Source organism: Lissotriton helveticus, chromosome 3_1 (genome assembly GCF_964261635.1).
Source record: "Lissotriton helveticus chromosome 3_1, aLisHel1.1, whole genome shotgun sequence".
Lineage (NCBI taxonomy): Eukaryota > Metazoa > Chordata > Amphibia > Caudata > Salamandridae > Lissotriton > Lissotriton helveticus.
Genome location: NC_136061.1, coordinates 402820739 through 402838995, shown reverse-complemented (window position 1 = coordinate 402838995; position 18257 = coordinate 402820739). Strand labels below are relative to the sequence as shown.

The following is an 18257-nucleotide window of genomic DNA, read 5'->3' as shown; positions in this document are numbered from 1 at the left end:
ACATTGTAACAGGTTTTATGGGTTGGGGGGAAATGTAGATCAACACAGTTCTATCTGCTCCCTATGGATTAATGAGGGCAAGTACAGGTCTAAGGACTTCCTTCACATAGATAATTTGTGCCAACACAGGTCTATGAATTGAAAATATGGAATAACGTTTGCCTGTTGGCTCAGTGAGGGAAATTATAAGGCAGATCCTTGAAGAGGGACAACGTGGGCTAGGTCAGGTCATTTGGCTCCCTGAGCTGGTACAACATGGGGGTGTCCAGATCTGCCAACACCTTCCGGTAGGATATATTGGTCAGATGACCAGTTGCTAAACTCCAGGAGGGACAATACAAGCCACCCAGATGCAATCCAGTTACTGTACCAGGACTCTGGTCAAAACACAAATGAACTCAGAGAGTTGCCTGAAACTTTTCACAATACCCTGCATGATTTGAAAGCAATGGTACAAACAGTGAAGTTGCATGCAACAAAGTCTCACCCCCTTGCATCAGTCTGGCCATCCACGTGGAATAATATGAGACGCCCCTGTCTATCATGCCCAACAGCAGTTCTCGCTGACGTCACACTGATGAATCTGTCAAAGTTTCCTGAAAAAGAAAGCAAATAATACACACGAAAAACACATGGATAAGCTTTGCTAAGGAATCTGCACTGTATGAGAGGTGTGAGGCTCTCTGGCAAGTATAGACTATGTGTGAGGCTCTGCTCAGTACCCGAGTGTCATCAGTTTGTCTCTGCCCCATTTGCAATAGGCGTAGGTCTCTGCGCTCAGTATACAAGCGCCATGATTGTATCTGCTCACTACCCGGGAACTTGGGCATCTCTTCACATTTTTTGTGGGCCATGCATCTCTTTCTTTAGTATCCAAAGGGTATGGATCTCTCTGCTCAGTATGCAAGGGATATTTACCGCTCTGCTCAGCATCCTAGGAACATGGGCTCCTCTGCTCAGTATCTGAGGGGCAAGGGACTGTGCTCAGTATCCAACGTTCATGGGTCTCTTTTCATTCTGTGAGGGGCATGGTTCTCTCTGCTTAGTATCTGAGGGATAAGGTCTCTGCTCAGTATCGAATTACCATAGTTACCTCTGCTCAGTATCCAACGGGCAAAGGTTTCTCTGCTCAGAATCTAATGAGGGTGGATCTCCCCAATATTCAAGGGGTTTTCCATAGGGCGTCCCTCTCTCTACTCCGTATCTGAAAAGCATGGAACGCCCAATCAGTATGTAATGAACATGGGTCTCTCAGCTCAGTGTCTGATGGGCATAGGTTTCTCTTCTCAGTATGCAGAGGGCATTTGTCTCTTTGCTCAGTTTGCGAGGGGCATAGGTCTCTCAGCTCAGTATCTGCGGGGCATGGGTCTCTCTGCTCAGTATGGAGGGGTAAGTGATTCTCTACAATCATTATCTGTACTTTGCCTAGTATCTCAAGTGTGCAGTGCTCTCTGTCCACGTCTAATAGGAGTTGGTCTTGCTGCCCAATGTTTCTAGATATGGCTCCAGGACCATTATTAGCTCTCTGCCCAGTGTCTGAGGGATGTGAGGCTGTACGCCCTTTATCCATGAAGTATAGAGTTGTTTGTCCTGAGTGACATGGAGGTCATGCTCTTTTGGGTCAATAAAATCTATACATACAATGGAGAAAAAAGTCAAACTAATGTTCCATATTTGCAATGAGCAAAATCATATTCAAAATTACACTACACCATACTGCAATCACAGTGTCATTACCCAAAGATAGTCTACAAAGAACTTGTGAAGGGTGCAAATAGTAGATTCGGAGTTGCAAGCAAGACACGTTAATAAAGGAGGACCCCCTTAAACGTGATATAACACTATATTACTTGTTATGCTCAAAAGACCAGATGGTGTGTGAGTGCAGTCTTAGATATATGGGTTTTGGTCCATTTACCCCACATCATAGTAATAGTAAACATAGTTAATCGCACAACACCCCAGAGAACTCATAAGACAAATAATAACTGGCTAGAACATATTATGGTTAAGTATACAAAAACATTATTCCTCAAATTAATTTGTTTGTTTATAGAGAAGTGCAATTTCATAAATCGTAAGTTTCATTGGTTGGGGTTGCTTTGTCCAGCTCCTTGTTTGCAGATGAGAAACCGTCAGCGAATGCTGGATGGTTCAACTGCTAACATGTGTTTCGCCCCTCAGTGCCACGCAGGCCTGGGGTGTTTTCAAGGCTTAGAAACAGTCATTCTCGGCATCTGTTAACCAGTTGTCGGATAATGAGTGCTGATAGGTGGGTGCAGAAAATATGTGGCTACCCTTGCTGTGCTATGTAAATCCCAGTGGAGTTCAAATATGATGCTGCGTCATGGACCGCTTCTGTCTGATAAAATAATCATAAAAACCTAGTTTGATGGAAAAGGGTATAGCATCCTTCAGGTTAGGGGGAGATGTATTTGGTCAGTCACAGAGGGGAGAAACACATATTGGCTTTTGTGTATTGGACACAAATGTAATGAATTGCTGGCTCATGTTTTCGTATATTATACAGTTATTCTTTGTCTTATGATTTCTGTGACCTTTAAACACCTATGTTTACAGGACACATACCAAATCTGATCCCAGGTTATGGTTGAATCATTGAGGCAAATTTAAATACAACAATTGACTGGAGACCTGTTCTACAGCTGGAGGTTAATATAATGATTCAGAAGTCACAACCCAAGCTGGCAAGCTGATATTTGTACCTGTTGTTTGAGTTGCATCACATTCTGCTTTCTTGCTTTCCTCTATGTAGACCTCGCCATCCCGGAGAAGCCAAACTACTCCGCTCACCAGCTGTACAAAGGGATTAACTTCATCCATAACCTCCTCTTCCGACAGGTAGCTGAAACACAATTTGTGTATATAATGGATTCACGAAAGCAAAGATCCACTATGATATCTATTATTAGACACAATCTACCCTCAAACCTATGCATTTACTAGTAAGTAAATTATTAAATGCTGCCAAGTGACACTGCCAATGATTGGAAAACTTGTTTTCACCGGATCATCCTCGATTACAAGATGATAGATGCATCCCATATAAGAGGCATTGTGGACACTGAGAGGCTTCCTTATCCTGGAGGGGCCCAATAGACTTCCCGCATCCTCAATGGTGTCCAGTTTTCCAAGGGGACTTCATTGTGCTAAGAGGCCTTTTTTTATCCCAAGGAAATATCACGTCCTGGTTGACCTTCTGTCTTAAGAGGAGCACACTTTATCTTGAGGGGTTGAAAAGGAGGCGTAACGGGAGCATGAGGATGGAACAGTCTAAGTTAAGATTTAGAGGAAATTTAACAGTAGAACCCTCCTGTCCGATGTAGCCAACTGAAAATTAGTGAAAGGTGTAAAAGACTGCAGCTGTCAGTATCAGATGCAGACATGGCTGTCCAATGATAATCTGCGCTTCGATGGGCTGACAAAAATTACTAGGGGTTGGGTTTACTAAGGGAGGGTACAATGGATTATTACTGAAGTTGGTAGGGGAACAGAAGAGATGTCGGGTGTAGATTCTAATTCTTGCAGACAGACTTGTGTCAGGCTGTTGAATACAACTGTATTCACTGTTATTTATAAGACACAATAGTTATTTTTACTTATAGGTCTACAACCCTTTCCGTCAAGAAGGAAAAGAGAACACATGTAACAAATTAAGTAAACAACCTTTAATTAGTATGCACGTTAGAAAATTGACCAGCAGTATTACTGCCTTCTAACGGACCAACACTGTGTTACACTTGGAAATCTCCCAATAAAGAAGCATAGGCAAAACCAACAGGTTTTGCCTATGCCGCAGCTATTGGCTTTGCAATGTGTTTTAGCCATATTGTACGCCAGCATGGCTGCTGTTCAGCATGGCTAAAAGTTAGTGGGGTAGAGGAGAATGGCACAGAGTGGAGCAGAGTGGAGTAGAATGACGCAGAGTGGAGTGGCATGAAATGGGATACGGTTGAGTGTCATAGAACTGAGTGGGATAAAGTTGGGTAGTGTAAAGTGTCTGACAGTAGTGTGTTGTAGAGTGGGATACAGTAGAGTGGCCTGAAGTGTCAGAGTGGAGTGGGACAGAGTTGAGTGTCGTAGAGCAGAATGGGACAGTGTGGAGTGGAGTGAAGTGTCAGAGTAGAGTGAAGTGTCAGAGTGGAGTGTCGTGGAGTGGAGAGTAGGATAGAGTGGAGTAGGATAGAGTGGAGTAGGATAAAATGGAGTAGGATAGAGTGGAGTGGCATGATGTGTCGTGGAGTGTTGTAGAGATCCAAGGAGTGGGGTGTCAGAGTGGGGTGTTGTGGAGTGGGAGGACAGAGTGGAATGGCATAGAGTGGAGTATGCATGATGTGGTAGCTCACTGCTATTACAGACAACGCTTTTTCAATTGAAATGACCATTACATTTGCACATAGACTTTTACTGATGAAACTATGCAGGCACACAAAAGTTAATGTGTGGAAATGGCATCACCTAGTGTATTGATTAGTTCTGATTGTATTAAAATATTTGTTTTCACCACACTTCACAATTACAAACAATGTGCTTCATTTGTACTTTACTAATTCAGATATATTCTGAAATATTTGCACAGTTCATTTACAGACATTTAAATGTTGTGTGCAAAAAATAAATTTCCTTTCACACCCCCAGTACTCAGGAAGATTGTCACAGAAATCTTCTCACTTTGAAGCCACAAAAGGAAACACCAAGATCCCTCAAATGACAGAGTACGACATTTGACCTCTATCTTAGAATGCACAGCAAATGTGACAAGATAAGAACAAAATCTAAAGGCCTGTTTACAGAAAGCGAGCCCTCATGGAAGAATGCAATAAACAGGCTATGCTCAACGGAAAGGACAATGAAATGCTGGACAGCCTCCAACAAATAAAGCCAGCTAATAGAAACCAAGCAAATGTGAGTTACAAACAACAAAGCCAATGGTAAGCAATGGGCGGAATGCATTTTTAGGTCAGTTTTCAGAATGTCCCAATGACGTCTTTAGCAACCAGACAGTGTGCTATCTCGTAGGCTACAAACTAGAAAAGCACCCATTTAGTGAATTCCGTAGCAACTAGTCCGTCGTCCATATAGATCAGTGAATATTAATTTTCAGCTGCCCTTTTTATGCTACATTACTGTCATTTCTACTATTTAGTGTTTTTCATATTTACTTCCTTATAGGGTTATGCAGAAAGTTACTAAAATTAGACGAGCATCTTTGACAGTGTCAGAGCCACAGATTAAGGTATACAACAAATTATTAATCCAATTTATCTGCGCAATTTTAAGGTGCAGACACATTTTCAAGTTGTTGTCTTGAGAATCAGTCATATTCACTAATAATTATAACATTTATAACAGAAGTCATAGCATGCATGATTCAGCTTTTGAATTCCACGACTCAGAGTCTTGATGACAGATAAAAATAAAGATTCTAAATGTTAAACGGTTACATCTAACTTATTAACATTCACATGAATAATTCAACAGTGGAAAGGGTGCAAGCTCCTACTAATTTGATCCGTTTTGCAATTAATTCGGATTTTTGGTGTCGTGATAACCTATGAATTTATAACCCATATTTTAAAATCCCAAAATTAAAGGTTTCGGTTTACAGCAAATGTTCTGAGGTATCATGATTACATGCACCCTGGCTGGTTCTTTCGAAAACGATTTATCAACTTCACTTCACTGCTGATTTCATCATTATTTGTTGTTCTCGGCATTTGCCATAATAAATACAATATACCTACAAAGATAATTAACAGAAAAACACAGCACCTTGATAAAATGTTAAAAACATTACATGATAAATACAACACTATACAATTTAAAATCAGTTATTTTTTTCATTTCCCATTCATGATCCAAGCACTTCAAATATACAAATAAACTGCACAATAGATCTCTGGATGATCAGTCCTGTAGCAGAGAGCCACGGTATCCGTTTCATAAAAAAATAAGTAGAAAATAAGAAGGCAAGCCATTTCATGCACTCACTCACTACATTTGTGCAAAATAATATGAAATAGGCAATAGTTTCAGTTTCCCCACAAGCACAATCACGCACTTAATCAATGTCCTTGGTCTTACTCCATTTAACAACATAATCCTTCAGTGGAATGGTCCCTAGGTGGAATTATATATATAATGAGGGCCGTATCTCTGGGTTCATGTAATCCAAATAGGGTTCAAAGTCAAAAATGGATTTGTGCGTTAAGAACCCCTGTACCAGGATACCACAGTTACTAGACTCTTATCATTTTTATTCTGCCAATAAGCCTCTTCAACCTTATTTATTGTTTCCCCTTTAAGCACCATGGGATCCTCTCACATAATGTTGAGTTTCAGCTGGTTAAGGTGCTGCAAACATGGTTCCACCAGGGCATCCCAAGCAGTCCAGGATAATGGAATACCTCCCTTAATGCATCCAAGTGTGTGCCCACTAAAAGATTTCCCTGTAGGCATACCCAGTAAATTATTGGGGTGATGGCAAAAAATATAAGAAATAGTCCTAACGCACAGTTCGAAATATAGTGATGCTAAAGGCGGACCCTGTCCCACCATCGCTTGCTCGCTCGGCGAGACCTATAGTTAGAGAGGAGATTTTAGAAACGGGCTCGTAGCCCCGCCCCTCATTTCCATTGGCATGCGTCACTGTTTATGCTAAACGGTGGTCTGCCATTGGAAATGGTTTTTTTTTGTCGCTGCTCTTTCTTCTTTTCAGACGGCCCATTTGGACAGGCGCATCTGCTTTACGGCTGTCGTGAAGCACTTTCTTACGATTAGGCTGGGCCATCTGTTACTTGTCTTGCCATCTGTTTTCACTCAGCCACGTGTTTATTTTTGCATCGCGCTTTCACTTAAAGTGAAAGTGAAAGCGCGATGCAAAAATATTAAGAAGCCCTGGAAAATGGAGCAGCAAGATAGCCTGAAAACTCAGTTGATCTTAAAACAAGTACAAAATAACGATTCGTTTTTCTTTCAAATGCAATGATTGTTAAATATAATTTTGGGTTGTGTAGCCTTGCCTGCAATTGTGAATTAAATTAGATCTTACTAATTATTGCAGGATTCCAATGGGGCGTTCTAAATGCAATCAAGCCAGGCTCGTGCAAGTCATTTGATATCAATCACTCATCGTTTGTGTTTGGCACTTTGCAGTCCTGTTTGCATCCCACTGGGACATATCATTTTAATTAACAAAAAATCTTACTGTGTAAAAAGTAGAGTTTCGGTGCATCTACACAAAGAGCCCATTATGCGCAGGTAAGTAGGTGTATATTGTATTTATGATTTGGTTTTCGGGGAAACTGTAAAAATGAGCCGCACTGTATAATTAACGTGGAAATAAGCTGATGTGATCTCGGGTTGAGGAAGGAAGCCTGGCGTGTTTCTTGAGGCTTCTGGGCGCGGGATATGTGGTTGGATGCACGTTTTAGGTTACCAGTCTGTGGAGGGCTGCTCGGCTACGGGCAGGCCCTGGCTTTAGTAAATGAATGCGACACCACACTAGTCATACTGGGTGCAGGCGGGAAGACCCCGAGCGGTCTTCCGCAGGTTTATTTATCCCCTCGGCGCGGGCCCGCCCTGAGGGGTGTGGGGATGCATGTACAGGTGGATACAAAGTAGAGGAGCGCCCGAGTGGCACTCTACATCCCTCCTTTATTTTAGCCGGCACCAGGATCAAAGTCTTTCTTATGGTGAGGCACACACAAAGTCTCGGAGTCTCTGACTGGGCCCCGGATTGGGCCATAGATGGTATCTTTGGCTGCGGCGGCTTGGAGACATCGGCACCTCGTGGTGACGTTCAGTGGCCTCATCGCGGTCCGGGGACAGACAGGGTGTTCTTGATTGGTCCCCAACCATGGGGCTCACCGTCCCACTCCCCTCCGTTGCCGGACTCCAGGCTGGTGACGATACGGCCGAGTTTCTTGGCGGTGTCATGCAAGGGTGGACCTCACTTCCGGCGTCTGATTCTAGATCGGCAGCTCTCTTGAAGCTAGAGACATTCCGCGTGACCCGTTGATTTCCTCTTCGGGCCGTCACCATCGTTCCCTTGATCTCTTCTACAGTCCAGACCTCAGACTCGTAAGGTGTCTGGAATTTCCACCCGGGATGTCGGTCTTTAATCACCACCGAGTCTCCTATGGGAAACGTTGGCACCTTAGCATGGCGCGCCTCGCTCGCCTTCCGATTGGTCGTTTCTCTTCTCGCTTGAACGGCTTCCTCATTCCTCGGTTCTGGGGCCCACTCTGGGCCCGCCGGTATGATGTCTCTCGGGGCTCGTTTGAACAACAGATGGGCTGGAACACACTTCGTGGTGCTGTGAGGCGTCTGACGATATGCCCCCAAAAACTGGGCAAGGGCAGTTTCTGGATTCTCTCCATTGTCGACAGCAATGCGCAAAGCGCGATTGAGGGTCCTCATAAGTCTTTCCACTTCCCCATTGGCCTGGGGCCACTAGGGGGTGATCTTTCTGTGTCGGATGGCGAAGTCCTCTAGGTATCCCTGGAATTCCCGTCCCTGAAAGGGGGGTCCGTTATCAGATTTAACCTCTGCCGGGAGGCCCATCAGCGCAAAGGTTCGGTCCAGGGCTGTTTTCACCTGTGGGAATGCGGTTGACGATAGGACTTCCACAACCGGGAACTTCAAGTACGAGTCGACGATTACCATCATGTGACGGCCATCCGGAAAACTCCCGAAGTCCACACTCAGGTGCATCCACGGGGTTGTGCATGGTTCCTCCGTAACCACGGGCGCGGGGTCTCCACCTGTGATGGTGCAGGCATGGCATGATCTCACCATTTCATCGACCATCGCATCCATGGCTGGAAACAGACCTTGTTCCTTAACCTCGCATTGGTCTTGGCCGTCCCTTGATGTCCCACGTGGGCCAACTCGATAATTCTCTTCTGCAGGGTTTCAGGTACCACGATTAGATGACCTCTTAGGACGACGACGCCCTCCCCTACGCTCAGCTCATGCCTCACTTGCCACAGCTGCTGTCGAGCGTGATTGACTTCCAGCCGGAGGGTTCGGGCTCCATCCATGAAGTGCGCCCAGCTGTATTCCTGCAGTGCTTCTTTGACCTTGGACAGGGTGTCATCTTCCGATGTGGCCTGGCCTATCTCTGCCAGTGTCATTGCTTTGGGACAGGCCGACTGCGAGACCATGTGGATGAAGGCCTCAATTCCAGGAGCGGTGTCTGTGGCGTGCCCAGAGGTACTTGATTCTGGATGCCGTGAGAGGTAATCCGCAGGATTGTGAGCTCCTGGCCAAAATACGGCCTTGAAGTTATAGCCTTGCAACTGCACCGCTCGATGCACGGGGGAGCCAAACGGGTCGAGCCTGCAAACAGGGGAATCAGTGGCTTGTGGTCGGTGACCACGGTGAACTCTTGGCCGCACAGGTACAGGTGGAAATGCTGGCACGCCCATTTAATGGCTAGCGCCTCCCGTTCGATCTGTGCGTAGCGCGTCTCGGTGTCAGTCAGTGCCTTGCTGGCGTAGGCCACCGGCTTTCATACCTCGGCCCCATGTTCTTGTAGGAGCACCGCACCAAGCCCGACCGGGCTCGCTTCGACGACCAGTTCTGTTTTGCGTTGGGGCTGGAAGTACGCCATCACCATCTTGTCAAGCAGGCTGGTCTTGATATCATGGAACGCCTTGTTGGCAGCTACAGACCATTCCCACTTTCGGTCTTGACGCGTGAGGGTCCTTAGAGGCTCAGACATGGCCGCCAGGTTCGGGATGAATTGGCAACAGTAGGTGGCCATGCCCAGGAAGCTCCTCACTTCGGTGGGATTCCGTGGAGTGCTCGCTGCTCGGATTGCCTCCGCCTTCTTGGGGTCTACCTTAAACCCTTCTCGCGTGAATGTGTACCCGAAAAAGTCTATGCTCTCTTGATAGAAGGAGCATTTGGATTTATGTAGGGTCGGACCGCAGTCCACTAGTCGATGCAGGGTCGCTCTCAGGTGAGCATGATGCTCCTCCAGGGTGTCAGAGTAAACTAGGATATCGTCGCTGACGTTGATGACGCCGCTTAGTCCCGATAGCACCTCACGAATGGCGTTTTGAAAAACTTCAGCGGCGGACGATACCCCAAAGCTAATGCTTCGGTAGCGGCATAGCCCCACGTGCGTCGAGAAAGTGGTTATGTATCTGCTTTCCGGTTCCAACTCCAGCTGATGGTAGCCTGCATTCAGATCGAGCTTGGAGAACCACTTTGCGCCATTTAGATCCGCCACTATGTCGTCCATGGTCGGGGTGATTTGCCGCTCCCGCTTCACCACCGTATTGGGCAGCCTCATGTCGACGCATAGTCGAATCGCTCCCGGTTGCTTGGGCTTGGGGGCTACCACCAGGGGGGATACCCATGGTGTGGGTCCGGACACCTTCTCTATCACCCCCAGTTCCTCCAATTTCCTGAGTTCTACCTCCACTTGCGGTCTGAGATTGAAGGGCACGCGCCGGTGCCGGAGGGCTACAGGTCGTACTGATTTGTCGATGTGTAGTCGGAACTTCTTTACTTTAAGTTTTCCCAGTCCCTGGAACAGTTCTGGAAACTTTTCAAGCAAGGCCTCCGCGTGGGACTCATGGACTTGGTTTGCAAAGAATACAAGCTCTAGATCTTCTGCCGTGTGGCAACTGAGCAAAGTCCATTTCGTGCCTTCTGTCACGTGGAACTTGGCCTTCGTGGAGAGTTTCCCGCTCACAATGGTGGTTTGCATGACCCCTGGTAGCGGCAGGGGGTTGGTGCCTCCGTAGGTGTAGATTTTTGCGCTCGACGGCGCGAGTGCCGGTTTGGGCGAGAGCTTCTCATACTGCTCTGAGTCCATGACGTTTACAGACGCACCTGTGTCTATTAGCGCCTGAACGTTGCTGCCATCAATGGTGACCGAGCACATTGGTGGAGGACGTCTCTTAGTGCCTGCCCGGTTGACATACGAGATGACAAACACCTCCTCGTCATCGTCGTCCTCATACATGGGGCGCTTGCCTTGAGCTTGATCGTCCGGTGGTGGTGCTTGTTCTTCCAGCAATATTTGACGGACACTTTGCGATATGCCTCTAGCTCTGGGCGTGGTTGCTCCAAAGCGTCCTCCTCGGCACACCTTGGCGTAATGGTTTGGCCGCCCACAGCGGGAGCATATCTTTCCTCTGGCTCCACACGTGGCGTCTGCAGGGTGGTCTTCTCCGCAGTATCTGCATTGGTTCTTTTGCGTGGATTTCGGTGCTTGACGTATTTGGGCGGGTCTCCTTGGGCTGTCGACGGAGTGGCCACCGGGGAATGCAGGGCAGCTTCCATCACTTCCGCCCTGGCATCGGACAGCTCGTGGGACTGAACTAAGACCAGGATCTCGTCGAGGGAAATGCCCGGCTGGCGTAGTATCAGCTTTCTCAGTAGCTTTGATCAACATCCTACGATGATCTGGTCTCGGATCTCCTCTCTCGGCTCTCTGAACGGGCACGTGCTAGCTAGCCGGCGGAGCCTTGCGTAGAACATGTCTACGGATTCGGATTCAGTCTGCCAGGCCCTCTTGAATTTGACCTTTTCAAAATCATTGTTGAGTTGTGGGTCGAAGTGGGCGTTCAGCGCATTGACCGCCGCATCATAGTCGTCATCATCTCCGGTGTTTGGGAGTGTTTCAAACAGATCATAAATTTCCTCTCCCCCATAGTAGATGAGGCGTGACCTCTTGACTGTCCCATAGGTTTCACGTGTCCCTTTGAAGTAGTGGTTGAGTCTCCCCACCCATGCCTTCCATCTGGGGGCTGCAGTAGCCGGTTCGGCTGATTCGCTAAACGGGGGCAGAGGTGCGACGGCAGTGTGGGTGTTAGTCGGTGGCTGGGGTCTCGGCGCAGGCCCCGGGTTGCCTCCTGCTCCCTGCTCCCTGCTGTGCGGCTATGGCCGCTGGCGCTGCCGCTGTAGCTGCCGGCGCTTGGACACTCATGGCGGTGTCGTGACGTAGTTGGGCGTAGCTCCTTCGTGTTCTGCGTCAGTGGCTGCGCTTTACTTGCTTGGCGCTGGAATGGACGTGCGCGGTCACGCCCTGCGCCACTGGCCCCCTGTAGGGTGCAACACCTTTGCTCGCTGGCTCAATCCGGCCTCAAAGCATGCAGGGCATCGTGTGCAGGTGAGTGGGCTTGCACGAGCCCTCGCACTACCCATGTCTCTGTGCCCCCGAAGCAAGTTTTCCGCTTTCTTCTTTTTCCTTCTTCCCCCTCTTTTCTGTGTAGTCTCAGGAGGTTTGGTGCTGCCAATGCTAGAAGCGAGCACCGATTTGTGCTATGCGAGGTCCCGTCTGGCATCTGTGGCTCAAAAGGGCCGTTTGCACTCCGACACCGAGCGTGTCACACGGGCGCTTCTGCTTCGCACGCGGTGGGGAGGGGGGCCGTGCTCACGCACGCAAGCACCGTGGAGGGCAGCCCCGGCCGGGGACTCCGCCTCAGGCTTTCCGGCGTCTTCGGCCGCTCGGGGCAGAGCGGGCTGTTCCGGGATGGCGGGGCCTCTGGAGATGCCCGGAAATCAGGTAGGCCTCAGCGGGGACAGAATGCAGCGGCGTGGGCTTGTGGAGGGACGCGCGTCGCACTCACCCAAGTGCCGCAGCAGAACCGGGGGCCTGCCAGCTGAAAGCGTTCCTTCCGGCAGGAGACGCGTGGGCAGGCCCGCACCGGTCGACAGACAGCTGCAGGCTGAATCGGGCACGCTGGGGCCCTTGCGCCCTCTCCTCACACACGGCTCGTGCGGGGCAGGACAAACGCGGGTGGGCTACGCGCGCCTTGGAGCGTGTAGGCACACGTGGTTTTGTGTACCGGCCTCATCGCCAATGTGGAGGGCTGCTCGGCTACCGGCAGGCCCTGGCTTTAGTAAATGAATGCGACACCACACTAGTCATACAGGGTGCAGGCGGGAAGACCCCGAGCGGTCTTCCGCAGGTTTATTTATCCCCTCGGCGCGGGCCCGCCCCGAGGGGTGTGGGGATGCATGTATGGGTGGATACAAAGTAAAGGAGCGCCCGAGTGGCACTCTACACAGTCGATGAGATTTGTGTGCTTAAATACAAATTATAATCGTTGAAAGCCGCGGACCCAGAGTGAAGTACTCCGTGTTCCAACTCATGGAGAATATTAACAATCTTGCCAGGTCTCGTCTCCCACGCTCTTCACTTCCCGCCCCGCGTGTGTGAACCCTTCTGTCTTCACGCAACCCTGGAAGGGCTGATCTGAAGGGTTTCCGGGGTGGCACGGTTAGTGCCAGGCACCTATGAAGGGCACACGGACAGAGAGCTTTTACGCAGTCAGTTCTCCTAAACCATGAGCTCAGACACACCGGGCCCTGAAAACCGCAGAGACACTGTCAGAAACTGACCAGCGATCGTAGGTGCACCGCTGGACCTCCAGGACAGACCAGGTATCGGTACACCGCTAGTCCAGGGCCGCACGGAGCATCATTACCCCGCCGTACTGTCTAAACCTATAACAGAACTGGTCATCGCCAGTCCCAGAGGTGCACCACCGGTCCCTCTACGACCAAGGCCAAACTGAGGCTCTCCCCTGAGGTAAAACATTGGCCCTTACAATCCACTAGCAGAACGGAACTTCGCTGGCGCAAGAGGTACACCACGGGTACCTTCCAGATCCATGGCAGAACCGGGCTTCACCAGCCCCTGAGCTACACCCCCAGTCCATGCAGGCCCACAGCAGAACAGTGCGCGCCCCCGGCACACACCGCCGCCAGCTCTTCGAGACCTACGGTGGGGGCACCCGGTCGGCGTGCATGGCAAGAAAGGGCGGGGGCGCCTTTACTTCTCGCTACACTTGAACATCTTAAAGTCATTTTAAAGCATTCAGACTGAAGTACTGCAACAATTCGTCACGAAAAGCCTGTTCCTTCTTTTTCTACTTTTTTCTTTCCTAAGTAGTTATGTTAAGCAAATGTATTTATTTATTTCTTCCTTCCTTCCCTCCATTACCTGCCCCTCTTTCTGTTCATTCTCCTACTTTTCGCGGGCTAATCTGTTGCTCATCCGACTTTTGAAATAAAGCGTGTTAGCAGGAATCCCATTTACTGCAGCCAAAATAAATAAACGTGGGTAAGATTTCTGGTCTCTAAGGCGGGGGCCCTTCAGAATGATGTAAGCCTTTAAACAGGGATCTGGCAATGCAATAGGTTTTGCTTTTGGTATTGTAAATAACAATGGCTTTTAATTTTTGTAATGGCATTGCCATTTACAATGCCAATAGCTTCAAAATTCTCAGTTGCGAGACTTATTACATTGTAAATGCTTGTTCCTTTCTGCTTCCAAGACAGTTTACTGTCATAATGATTCCCAGACAGTCAAAAACAGTTTACCTGGGGGGGGGCGTGGCCAAGGCGGCGATCATGGCGGACGCAGCCTGAGAGTGCTCCGTCCCGCCGCCGAAATATCCGCTGCATATCCTCGATTCCCCAACCCTGAGACGGCTCAATAGTGCCAAATAGGCGTTGGATGTGGAGGTGAAGCTCCGACGGCGATTTGCGGGGCTCCGGTCACTTGCTCGGCGGCGATCTGAGACCTGCGGAAGAGAGGCCTGCCAATCCAGAGGAAGCCAGGACCTGGGGCCCGTGTGCATCCGGGCGGAAGTGGGACGCAGCCGGGCCCAGCGGAGAGCAGCAGACGGTGCCCGATATCCGACACTCAGTGGTGCACAGTGAGTAGACCGTGCCGCACCGGAGACACAGAACACCCATTGCTGCACCCGGGAGCCTGGGACTGCACGGGCTGCGGGGTCGGGGGAGTGCGAGGGGGCCGGATCGGCCCCGATCGGCGGTTGTATCGAACCGCGGGGGAGTCAGTGGGGCCGCACCTACTACGGGGGCAATATCCTGTGTTCCTTCTTCCCCCCGGCCCCACCCCCTCCCGGCAGGTCGGGAAAGTCGGTGGCTGCATTTGCGGCGGCGGGGGCGGAGGTAACGGGCTGCTCCCAGCTGGGTCCCGGATCTGGACACACGAGGTGGGCCGCGGCGAACACCCCTCTCGGTGCCGCAGGGGCGATCCCAGTGGAGGCTATGCCGGGGAACTGACATCTGGGCATTGGTGGACACAGGCTGGCGGAGACGCAGAGAGCCAGGTGGCGGGGGCAGGTGATCGGACACGGGCTGTTAACTACTTGTGTGTCTTGAGACCCCGGGCCGCTGTGGTGAGGGGATCGCATAACTGGAGTACGTGTGGGCCCCCCTGCATTGGGTTCGATGTAACGGCCATTGGTGAACATTGCAAGAGACACTGTGCCAAGGGAACAGAAACATCATTGGCGGCGCCACGGGCTAAGAAAGGCCATAGCTCTGAGACCAGCGAGATTGGAGTGATCGACCTGCGGCCCCAGCGGCGCCCTGCACCTGGCACCCATATTAGGTGGTAGCCATGACGAGGGGTGGCAACAACGGGGGCACCTCGAAGCCGGGCCTAATGGACAAATTTACTGGGCCGCCTGGGGGAGCCGGGACATCCGGAGGTTCTCAGACATCAGGCCCGGACAACGCGGCCCTCGTGGCAGCGATAACGCAATCCAGGGACATGCTAGGTGCCAAAATAGGGGCAGTTGGAACCGATGTAACCCTGCTGCGTCAAGACCTGCGTAACGCTGTGGCCCGCATCACTGATATTCCTCATATTCCCGGACTACACCAGGTTGGTCCAGCAACAACGCCAGTCCTTCACTGCAGCTAAGGCGCGGCTGCGAGGCCTCAATCTCCAATAGGCCTTGCTCTACCCGGCCCGCCTGCGTGTGGTCTTCCAGTCCCGGACTCACTTCTTCGATACTCCAAAAGAGGTTTTCGCCTGGACAGACGAAACGGTCCACATCAGTTAACACCCCCCTGAGCCGGGACTCGGATTCATCATCCACAGCGGGGCCCCCTAGGACCCCCCGGCGCTCGCGGAGCAGGAGTAACTGGAGGTCACGCACCAGCAAGAAGAATCCTCTCCCTAAAGATGGCGCGGTGGAAGCGACCGAACCTGCGGACTCTCAGAATCCGGATGCGCGAGACCCAAAGACACACAGCGGACTGCAGACAAAGCCCTAGAGAGAAGGCAGGGGTCGGCGCCACTCCTTTGAGTGCCGGAGCCCTTGTGCAAGCTGCTGTCTACGATGTCAGATACATCAGTACTTAGACAACCCTGAGACGTGGGTTGGGGAGACGAAGACGAGAAGGCGGGCATAACCCCTCGGTTAGAGGAGTTGGTTTTGTGGGGGGTGAGTTGGGACTGTGTGGGTAGTTCATGGGGATCCATTGGAATAGTGAGTCTCTAGCCTCCCGTTGGGGGTCGGGGATAGCCTATACCGCGACAGGTACTTCAACGTTACTGAGGTATGGGGTGGGGGGTGGAGGGGAAGTTGAAAGGGTGCCTGGGGACGGAGTGGAAATGGGGGGGGGTAGTTGAGTGAGTGTTACAGGGGGGCATAGGGAGGGGGGTCGCGTTTTACAGCACAGTGTTTTTTTGGGTCCTATTGACGCGAGATGAGTGTGTGTGGCCTCTAACGCACGGGCTGTCTGATCTTCTATCTATGAATGGCGGTTGAGGCTTCCGAATCAGGCCTACAAAGGGCATCGATGCGTGTTATGAGCTGGAATGTACGTGGGATGCTAGATAGGATTAAAAGAGGGGCAGTCCTGCGACAAGGAAAAAGGGACAGGGCTGACGTGTTGCTATTGCAGGAGACTCACCTCATAGGTTCCAAGACCCTTAGCCTACAGAGATATGGCTACCAGCAAGTGTTTCATGCGGGGTTTGTGAGAGGATCCCGGGGGGCGGCTATCCTGGTGCATCGCAGGCTGTCATACACTCATGAAACTCAGTGGGTTGATACACAGGGCAGATATGTGTTCATTCAGGGCAAGATAGGCACGGAGCAGATAGTCTTTGGGAGTGTTTACGCTCCGCCCCCGCTGCAGGGTGCCCTTATAGAAAAGTTATTTGGTGTATGGGCTGAGATCCCCAATGTTATGGCAGTCATAGGCGGGGACTGGAATGATGTGATGAATGCACGGATGGACCGACAAAGGCTGGGGGGTGAGGTGCCATCGGACACACCTACTAAACTAAATGACATGGTGAGAGGAATGGGATGGGTAGACGCTTGGCGGCACCAACACACCCAACACCGTGAATACACATACGTTTCAGCGGTACACAAGTCCTTTTCTAGAATCGATTACGTATTTGTCCCCCACGCCTGGGTTGGGAGGGTGGATGCCACAGCGATACTGCCACGAGGCCTATCGGACCACTCTCCGGTAGTGCTTGACCTACTCCTTGATAGGAGAAGGCAGCCTTTCAGATGGCGCCTTTCCACATGGCACTTACAGCAAGAACCCTATCAGTCCCACATGAGGGAGGCTATTGCTCACTACTGGAGTGATAACGATCACCCCGACGTGGATGCCACGACCCTCTGGGAGGCTCTGAAGCCCACGCTTCGCGGGGTAGATGTTGCTTGGTGCGCGGCCGCCTGCAGGACACGTAGGGAGGACCTGGTTAAAGCGGCAGACCATGTTAGGGATCAGGAAAACAGATGCAGTGCTGGCGGGGGTGAGGAAGATGTGAGACAACTTCTGCTGACGCAGCAGTCATATGCCTCCTTGCAGTTAGACGAGGCTCGACAGTTGTGGCTAGCGACTCAGAGTAGGATCTACCAATGGGGCGACAAGTCCAGCTCGATGCTATATAGACTCTGTCAGAGCACTTTTCACGCGACCATGTCTTCGAGATGAGTCCCTCTTTAGGTTTTGTCTCTCAGCGCTGGGACGCCTATGGGCAGCCATGCGCTCTATAAATCTGTAAAATAAATAAATAAATAAAGCCCATGACGGCCCCGACGGACCTAGCGGCCAGATTTGCCCGATATTAGGAGGCCCAATACGCCTCCCGGGAGCTCCTCTCGCCAAGCGACGTTGATAAGTTTCTGGCTGATCTTCCGCCACGATCGATTTCGGACGAGGGGCGGGCTAGACTTGATCTTCCCTTGTCAGCGGAGGAACTAGGTACGGCCCTCGGGGAATTGAATACAGGCAAAGCCCCCGGGCCCAACAGATTCCCTTGCGAATTCTTTAAGAAATTTCACCTCCAATTGGGTCCATACTATGGCAGAGCGTTAGAGGCAGCCAGAGAGTGTGGCCGACTCCCGAGGGACTGGCGACACGCTGAAATTGTGGTCTTCTGCAAACCAGGAAGGCCTCCAGACCAACCCGAGTCCTAC

At 50.6% G+C, this 18257-nt stretch overlaps 1 protein-coding gene across 1 annotated transcript in view; it reads right to left on the bottom strand.

Annotated features, from left to right (window-relative positions):
• The window catches only part of NAGPA (N-acetylglucosamine-1-phosphodiester alpha-N-acetylglucosaminidase), a 167364-nt gene that overhangs the window by 80250 nt on the left and 68857 nt on the right, over positions 1-18257 (bottom strand). The window contains exons 3-4 of the mRNA XM_078680175.1: positions 2727-2866; positions 488-596 (exon numbers count right to left, since the gene is read on the bottom strand). Coding sequence (XP_078536301.1) covers positions 488-596; positions 2727-2866 — 249 coding nt within the window. The remainder of the gene's footprint in view (positions 1-487; positions 597-2726; positions 2867-18257) is intronic.